Source organism: Hydra vulgaris, chromosome 12 (assembly GCF_038396675.1).
Source record: "Hydra vulgaris chromosome 12, alternate assembly HydraT2T_AEP".
Classification (NCBI taxonomy): domain Eukaryota; kingdom Metazoa; phylum Cnidaria; class Hydrozoa; order Anthoathecata; family Hydridae; genus Hydra; species Hydra vulgaris.
Window position 1 is genome coordinate 52,318,215 of NC_088931.1, and position 9,673 is coordinate 52,327,887.

The following is a 9,673-nucleotide window of genomic DNA, read 5'->3' on the forward strand; positions in this document are numbered from 1 at the left end:
GCCTTACCTCATTGCCCACCAGGTACATTCTCAAGACTCAAAACTCGACCAACATCTCATGAATACATTTTCCAGACTCAAAACTTGATCAATATCACATGAATACATTTTCATAAAGAATAAAAGATTACACTTAAAAATATCAAAAAGTTTCATAAAGCATTTGACTTAAAAATTACAACAAGTTTCATTGAAAAGTAATGATAGTAATTTACAAATGCAGAAATATTAACTAAATGATTTATGTAGCATTAATTACTTAATTAATTTAGATTAATTTTTTAAGAATAGACAATTCATTCTGATTTCAACAATTGAACTTTGAGAATTGGAAAATATAGTAGTGCAGTCGGTTGATGCTTTTTTACGTAACAATATTTCACTGCCGGACACCAACAAATCCTTTTGCACAACTTAAGTTTATATATTCCTGTATGTAAAACGATCGAGACACAAACCGTTAAGCGAATAAAATTGGTTAAATAGTGCAGCTGGCTATCATAAAAACATTTCACTTCTGGACACCAGCGTGTAACTTTGCATAGTGATAGTGGACGGTATGAGCAACAAAAAAATAGCGAGACACAAACTTGTTATGCATCTGGAATCGTTTTACAGATGAATTATTCAAAATGGCCAATGGCGGCCATTTTGAATGTATTTAAATGGTCATAACTGTAGAACTAGTAGTAATATCCACTTCAAATAAACATCGATTTGTTCTAAGAGAAAAGTTACATAAAACTGACTGAAATCAATGTTTTGAAATTTCAAGATGGCTGCCATCGGCCATCTTGAAAGTTTTTAAATGGTCATAACTTTAGAACTAGTAGTGACATCCACTTAAAATAAACGCCGTCTTGTTCGATGATGTAACAAGAAACTCATATTTACATATTTACATACATTTACGTATTTACATAATTACAATACACTTTTGGATTACAATTCGTCATGGAAGGAGATCTGGAGAACATGGTCGAATTCCGGGTCTTCTTCAACTTCTAGTTCTTCATATGAATCACCATTTGTTTCTTTGTAACAATAGCCGTTACATGCACACAGCTTAGTGCATGGTAAACCATGTCGTTTACATGAACAGTTTTTACACTCAGTTTTGCACGAACAACGAATCAGTTCCTGGCAATGTCGAGAAATCTCCGGCAGAGTGCACCAAAGTGGTGTATAGCACTCATCAGCAGTATCTTTCCATCCCCATTCAGTGGGTAAATATCCTGGAGTAACAGCAGACAAGCATTGTTTCCATAAGTGTGCCTGCAGTGCTGCTCTCTTTGTGTGCTGCAGAAGAGCGTCTGCAGTCGGCGGAATGTTTTCAATTGCTCTATTCTTTATGGTGTAGAGTATACGGCGGCATTCGTTTACGCCAGCAGCGGTTGATGATCGATCGTACATCAATACTACAAATCGCTCAATGGCCTTCATTGCCGTATCAGTTAAGACATCATTTTTTAAGTCTGACGTGGAAAGATTGTGAAATGCAGCATCAACTACTCGGTAGTTCATCCACGCTTTCCATGCCGTTCGTTTTCCAATCCCACAGAATGTTGATACTGTGTCACATCCGGTGAAGGCATGGAAGAATGGTAAATTTGACGATACACCATCTGGAATGTGTTGATGTAGATGGTGAACTCCTATCATTCGTCTTCCTTTTCCAACTCCAAAATCAATCCACAACTCTTTCACTCCAATCATCTGGCTAAACACAGAGAGAGCTATAACGACCACATCGGAGTCCACAGTGCGTATAGTTATAGTTAAGTTGCCATTTTTCAGTGCATGATTAGCATGGAGCAAAAGACGGCCATCTGCCTCTTCAGCACTACAAGGAGATATGGACGATACATCTAAATCTTGTTGACTGGCACATGCAGTTTCTTCAATGGTACAAACAATAACTTTTCCAACTACGGATTGCGTTAAAACGAATCTGGAAATAAGGCCGAACAGTTGCGTCTTATTGAAGTCCACAGATAGGAATTTGTCAAACTTTTTTGGAATAAGTGTACCCATTGTGACGTTTATGCGTTGCCCTGATCCACGATCTTCCCGTGTTTCGGACTTCAAGCTTTTTGGGACATACCGATCAAAAACAATGTCAAGGCGCTGCACGGATCTCAGAAGTCTGTCCACGAATGGTCCAATCACATTTTCGCAGTAGTCAGAGAATGTCTTTGACGATCTCGGGTGAAGCATGTGTACGAGTGCTGCACCATCAACAATCAGAGCAGAAACCTTATAGTCAAGGTTGAAGTCTTGTTGTTTCTCGCTACCATACTGTTCCAAACAAATGAGGACATCTGATTTGCTGGTGGCCTTACGCTTCCTTCCGAATTCAGAAATTGACGGCGGATAACGGTTGTTTTCGTGTGAAAAGAAATCCTCTATATCACTAACACGATTTTGACTTGCTACATACATTTTACAAAAGTAGTTGGAGTCATGTTTAAGATCAGCGATTTTAGTTTTATGTTTGGAACCTGGAATTTTCAAACTGTGGAACAATTCAAATTTGTTTCTTTTCAAAGGCTCATGAATTGACTTTTGTCTGGACACAAGACGGTCAGCTACGTACTCGTTGTATTGCTGTTGCCCTGTGATCTTGGCTTCTTGAACAGTTTTTTCGGCTGAATTGGACATTATAATCTTATGGTTGTCTGCTGTCTGCAGTAACTGCTCCGCAAAAGGATTCCCATCATCGCGCATAGATTTCACCACTTCAGACACGTGATGAAGATAACGAGTCTGAAAACTATTTCTGTCTTCATGATGGCGACGGTGTTGATAACCCAAAGAAGTGGAACTGCGAACTTCATTCTCAAACTCATTAATCATTCGAGAAATTTCTGGACCAGCCACCATCCACTTAAGAAGAGCAGTTTCGTTATGAAGTACATTGATTGCTCCTCCGTCACTCTTGATCAATTTGTTGTTCTGTTCATGAAGCTGGTCATCAGACATGGCAGAGAAGTCCGCGTTAGTTTTCCTACTTGTGAAGTGGCCCTTTTTGAATTCCTCAAACACATAAGGGTGTCGGACAGGTAGCTCTTCCAAGGTTTTGATGAAAACCGGCAACCAGCGAGAGTAATTAAGCGAATAAAATTGGTTAAATTGGTCTTTAAAGATAAGAAAGATTTGTGTCTTGTTGACGCCATTATATTACGTCACGGTCGTAGTAATAACCAAATTCGGACGAATAACGGACGAATAAATAAAAACATGGCACGTTGTTAATGATTGAACTTTGCAATGACATCGCAAACGGTGGACACTTTTTATTAACAACTATAAATAATTTTTTAAAGAGTGAAAAAAGAAAAAGAAAAATCAATAAATCAGGAGATATTTTGCTTTAGTTTTTCAAAAATATAATCAATTATAAAGAAAAAACGAAATATCTAAAAAGAAGAAAAAAGAACGAACTATTTGAAAGGATATAAAATAAACTACAAAAGTAACGAAAATAATAATAAACAAAAAAAAGTTTAAAAATGAATGAAAAAGGAAAGAAAACATTCGAAAATTTGGGAAAACTCGGCATAACAAGATTTTATATTGTTTTTACTTTTTTCATATTTCGTTAGTTATTCATTTCATATTATGATTTATTTTAAGGTAGTTTTATTTAGCTATGCAATGATGTTTTCCGTTATGTAATGATATTTTCTTTTCTTTAGTTTTTAGTATATGTAGTGCATATAGCTTTACTTATTATTTGTTGCTAATCATTAAAATCATTTGCTAGTTATTTACTCCATCATGTTAGTTTTATAAAGTGTTTCTTTTTTTCTTTCTATGTTTTATGAATTATTTATTGTTACTAGTTTGCTTGATTACATTATTATGCTTTGTACTTTTTTAGCGGTAGCTTTGTTTGTAATGTTTATCCCTTTTTTTGGTTTTTGTTTTTCACAGTGTTTTTCTGTTTTTGTTTTTTTTGTTTATTGTGTTATTGTGTTATTGTACAATATATTATGGTTTTCATATTTTAACAATTATGATTAACATATTTACTAAATCTATATAATTTTTTTAGTAGTAGTCGTTTTTATGTCATCGTTAATTGTTACGTTTTGTCAATTTTTTACTGTTTGTAACTGTAGCTATGTATGTATAAATGATTATTGTATAAAATGTAATATTGATTTATTTTATTTATTGTAATTACTGTATTACTATTATTATTATTATTACTATTAATAATATAATTATTAATATTACCAAGATTATTTGTATATATGTAAATTATTTTTTTAAGGTATTTACTTGTATGCTCTGTATGTTGTATTACTCTGTATGCTTATTTCGTGATGCGCTTTTCATTTCTTTCAGTTTTAATAACAATCATGTCTACCAGTAAAAGAAGAAAAATAGAGCTTGTTGATGTCACACAATTTCCTGAGGTACTTGTTCCTGTGCGTGATATCAATTGGGAATTGTGCATTTTGTGTCAGCGTGTTTCACCGGAACCTCTTATAATTCCCAAAGAGGCAGGTTATAAAACTCTAAGTGAAAACTTGATCGAGTTCGATAATCATGAAGCTTTGCCACCAACTATTCGCTTGGATAAAATAAGTGATGGAAAGGAGTTATTGCACGCATTAATTGTTAATAAGGCAAAGTACCACAAGCTTTGCCGAAACAAGTACGACTCTCAGAAACTGCAGAGAATCATTGAGAGAAACCAAAATGTGCAAGATGATTCTGAAAACGCCCAGAGCTCTGCTAGGTGCATGCGATCCTCATGTAAAGCAGTTGACATAAAAAGTTGTTGTTTGTTTTGTGATGGTGAATCTGTGACAGGCAACCCCTTAGTACAGGCAAGCACAAAAGAAATTGGCCCAAAAGTGTATGCTCTAGCCATTGAAATGCAGGACACAAATCTGCTTAACAAAATAGCAAACCAAGATTTCATAGCACTCGAAGTCAAATATCATAAAGACTGTTACAGGGGATTTCTCAACAGAGCCCGCAGTCATGAGCGCTCCTTTAGCAATGATGAACACAATCTCTATCGATTGACTTATGGCTCTGTCATTGCGGAATTGGTTAGTTACATGGAAGAGATGTTTATATATGGTACATCATCCCCTGTTTTTAAGCTGTCTGACATCAATAAACTTTGTGCAGATCGTATGTCGAGTCTCGGAGTTCAGTCTGAGTCTATCAACCGAACTAGACTGAAGGACGATTTAATTTCCTTAGTTCCTGGTTTGAGGGAAGACAAGTGTGGTAAAGAAGTCATCTTAAGCTTTGAGCCAGATGTGGGTAATGCCATACGTGATGCTTGCAACTTCAACGATATGTCGGACGGTATTTGCATTGCTCAGGCAGCTGGTATTCTCCGTAGAGATATGTTTAGAGAGTTTCCCAAATTCAGCGGCTCGCTTATAGGCGACTTTGGATCTCGTGATTGTGTGCCACCTTCCCTTGTAAATTTTGTTAATACTCTTTTAGGAGGCTACAATATCGACAATGGTTCACCTGCTTCCGCACCCGAGCAGGAAGCTGCTTATTCCATTGCACAGTTAATTCGATTTAATAGTGTAAAGCGTAGCAGAGCCAACAGACCTCAACAAATACGTCATCAAGCAAACCAAGAAACTCCATTGGCCGTGTACCTTGGTTTGATGATCCATAACTGCACTCGGAAAAGATCAGTTGTCGACAAATTGAATTCTCTAGGTTTAAGTATTTCATATGACCGAGTTCAAGAAATTGAATCAAGTTTGACTAATGAAAAGTGCAAATTTTATGAGCAAATAGGTCATGTGATACCAAGTTGCCTGTCTGAAGGTGTTTTTACAACAGCTGCGATAGACAATATTGATCACAATCCATCTTCAACTACATCTAACGATTCATTCCACGGCTCTAGCGTCACAATTATTCAGCATCCGGATACTCCCCATTCAAATTCAAAATCCACTTCAGATGGACTCCTTTGGTCTAGGAAAATCAATAGCAAATTGCCGGATACATACACCACTCTCCCTGCAACGAATAATGTTGTTTCCGAACCACTAATGACCACCGTGAATGCATCACCTATTGCTAGTGATCCAATAACCATTGAGCAGTTGACACCTTGGCTATATTCTGTGCAGGAGTCTGTGTATAACACATCAACAAATAAAACTTCATTCGCTGCTTTCCATGCGGAAAGAAATATGCATCCAGCAACCTTTCCATGTCATAACATACTATTGCCATTGCTAACAGATCACATTCAGTCTCCAGCAACAGTACGCCATTTGATGGATGTAATAATAAAAATAACGAGTGCTGTCAATAACAAACAAGGTGCTGTTATAACTGGTGATCAGCCCGTGTACGCAGTTGCAAAGTATATACAATGGAAGTTTCCGGATGTTTATGGAGAGGATAAAATAGTCATTATGATGGGTGGACTCCATATTGAAATGGCCATTCAAAACATGATTGGAAAGTGGTTGAAGGGCAGTGGTTGGACTGAAATGTTCATAAAAGCAGAGGTTGCTAGCATTGGAAGGAGTGAGTCGCTGCTTAAATCGTCGCACATAAAGAGAACAAGATATGCGCACGAAGTGAGCCTGGCATCTCTTTTCATTCTTCGTGATGAGGCGTATAAGCTAGATTGTAAGGACTTTGTTGAGTCATTGGAAGAGTGGATTTCCAGGAAAAGCAACGAATCTAATCAGTTTCTTTATTAGCAAACCGTTATGGAGTTGGAGAGCCTGCTACTGAGTTTTGTGCGCAGTATTCGCGAATCAAACTTCGAGGAGTACGTGCGAATGCTAAAGCAGATTGCTCCGTGGTTCTTCGCACTTGATCTAACTAATTACTCTCGCTGGTTGCCGGTTTTCATCAAAACCTTGGAAGAGCTACCTGTCCGACACCCTTATGTGTTTGAGGAATTCAAAAAGGGCCACTTCACAAGTAGGAAAACTAACGCGGACTTCTCTGCCATGTCTGATGACCAGCTTCATGAACAGAACAACAAATTGATCAAGAGTGACGGAGGAGCAATCAATGTACTTCATAACGAAACTGCTCTTCTTAAGTGGATGGTGGCTGGTCCAGAAATTTCTCGAATGATTAATGAGTTTGAGAATGAAGTTCGCAGTTCCACTTCTTTGGGTTATCAACACCGTCGCCATCATGAAGACAGAAATAGTTTTCAGACTCGTTATCTTCATCACGTGTCTGAAGTGGTGAAATCTATGCGCGATGATGGGAATCCTTTTGCGGAGCAGTTACTGCAGACAGCAGACAACCATAAGATTATAATGTCCAATTCAGCCGAAAAAACTGTTCAAGAAGCCAAGATCACAGGGCAACAGCAATACAACGAGTACGTAGCTGACCGTCTTGTGTCCAGACAAAAGTCAATTCATGAGCCTTTGAAAAGAAACAAATTTGAATTGTTCCACAGTTTGAAAATTCCAGGTTCCAAACATAAAACTAAAATCGCTGATCTTAAACATGACTCCAACTACTTTTGTAAAATGTATGTAGCAAGTCAAAATCGTGTTAGTGATATAGAGGATTTCTTTTCACACGAAAACAACCGTTATCCGCCGTCAATTTCTGAATTCGGAAGGAAGCGTAAGGCCACCAGCAAATCAGATGTCCTCATTTGTTTGGAACAGTATGGTAGCGAGAAACAACAAGACTTCAACCTTGACTATAAGGTTTCTGCTCTGATTGTTGATGGTGCAGCACTCGTACACATGCTTCACCCGAGATCGTCAAAGACATTCTCTGACTACTGCGAAAATGTGATTGGACCATTCGTGGACAGACTTCTGAGATCCGTGCAGCGCCTTGACATTGTTTTTGATCGGTATGTCCCAAAAAGCTTGAAGTCCGAAACACGGGAAGATCGTGGATCAGGGCAACGCATAAACGTCACAATGGGTACACTTATTCCAAAAAAGTTTGACAAATTCCTATCTGTGGACTTCAATAAGACGCAACTGTTCGGCCTTATTTCCAGATTCGTTTTAACGCAATCCGTAGTTGGAAAAGTTATTGTTTGTACCATTGAAGAAACTGCATGTGCCAGTCAACAAGATTTAGATGTATCGTCCATATCTCCTTGTAGTGCTGAAGAGGCAGATGGCCGTCTTTTGCTCCATGCTAATCATGCACTGAAAAATGGCAACTTAACTATAACTATACGCACTGTGGACTCCGATGTGGTCGTTATAGCTCTCTCTGTGTTTAGCCAGATGATTGGAGTGAAAGAGTTGTGGATTGATTTTGGAGTTGGAAAAGGAAGACGAATGATAGGAGTTCACCATCTACATCAACACATTCCAGATGGTGTATCGTCAAATTTACCATTCTTCCATGCCTTCACCGGATGTGACACAGTATCAACATTCTGTGGGATTGGAAAACGAACGGCATGGAAAGCGTGGATGAACTACCGAGTAGTTGATGCTGCATTTCACAATCTTTCCACGTCAGACTTAAAAAATGATGTCTTAACTGATACGGCAATGAAGGCCATTGAGCGATTTGTAGTATTGATGTACGATCGATCATCAACCGCTGCTGGCGTAAACGAATGCCGCCGTATACTCTACACCATAAAGAATAGAGCAATTGAAAACATTCCGCCGACTGCAGACGCTCTTCTGCAGCACACAAAGAGAGCAGCACTGCAGGCACACTTATGGAAACAATGCTTGTCTGCTGTTACTCCAGGATATTTACCCACTGAATGGGGATGGAAAGATACTGCTGATGAGTGCTATACACCACTTTGGTGCACTCTGCCGGAGATTTCTCGACATTGCCAGGAACTGATTCGTTGTTCGTGCAAAACTGAGTGTAAAAACTGTTCATGTAAACGACATGGTTTACCATGCACTAAGCTGTGTGCATGTAACGGCTATTGTTACAAAGAAACAAATGGTGATTCATATGAAGAACTAGAAGTTGAAGAAGACCCGGAATTCGACCATGTTCTCCAGATCTCCTTCCATGACGAATTGTAATCCAAAAGTGTATTGTAATTATGTAAATACGTAAATGTATGTAAATATGTAAATATGAGTTTCTTGTTACATCATCGAACAAGACGGCGTTTATTTTAAGTGGATGTCACTACTAGTTCTAAAGTTATGACCATTTAAAAACTTTCAAGATGGCCGATGGCAGCCATCTTGAAATTTCAAAACATTGATTTCAGTCAGTTTTATGTAACTTTTCTCTTAGAACAAATCGATGTTTATTTGAAGTGGATATTACTACTAGTTCTACAGTTATGACCATTTAAATACATTCAAAATGGCCGCCATTGGCCATTTTGAATAATTCATCTGTAAAACGATTCCAGATGCATAACAAGTTTGTGTCTCGCTATTTTTTTGTTGCTCATACCGTCCACTATCACTATGCAAAGTTACACGCTGGTGTCCAGAAGTGAAATGTTTTTATGATAGCCAGCTGCACTATAGAGGAAAAAACATATATTTTCTTGTCTTTTTTTATTTTTTAGTTCTCAATACTTTTTTGTTAAAATCAAACTTTAAAAAAATTTTTTTTTAAATGTACTCCTTGTCACAAAGCACCGCGGAAAAGCATTTAACAAGGAAGTTCACGCCTCTTTACTTACCGATGATGCGAAATATTCCCAGAGAGATTAAGTCACCATCCGTAT

General features: G+C 37.7%; 2 protein-coding genes across 2 annotated transcripts; one reads left to right on the forward strand and one right to left on the reverse strand.

Moving 5' to 3' along the window:
• Positions 1-887: 887 nt before the first annotated feature.
• Positions 888-3,106, reverse strand: LOC136088817 (uncharacterized). Its single transcript, XM_065813656.1, has one exon. It carries the CDS (start codon positions 2,980-2,982, stop codon positions 943-945), a length of 2,040 nt encoding a protein of 679 aa, XP_065669728.1. The 5' UTR covers positions 2,983-3,106; the 3' UTR covers positions 888-942.
• Positions 3,107-3,256: 150 nt separating this feature from the next.
• LOC136088816 (uncharacterized) lies at positions 3,257-9,063 on the forward strand. The gene is made up of 2 exons (XM_065813655.1): positions 3,257-3,636; positions 4,354-9,063. The coding sequence occupies exon 2, from the start codon at positions 4,368-4,370 to the stop codon at positions 6,711-6,713; it is 2,346 nt and encodes a 781-aa protein (XP_065669727.1). The 5' UTR covers positions 3,257-3,636; positions 4,354-4,367; the 3' UTR covers positions 6,714-9,063.
• The last annotated feature ends 610 nt before the right edge of the window (positions 9,064-9,673 follow it).

Excerpts from the sequence above, each read along its gene's own strand:
- LOC136088817 (XM_065813656.1), bottom strand. The coding sequence starts at position 2,982 with ATGTCTGATGACCAGCTTCATGAACAGAACAACAAATTGATCAAGAGT.
- LOC136088816 (XM_065813655.1), top strand. The coding sequence starts at position 4,368 with ATGTCTACCAGTAAAAGAAGAAAAATAGAGCTTGTTGATGTCACACAA.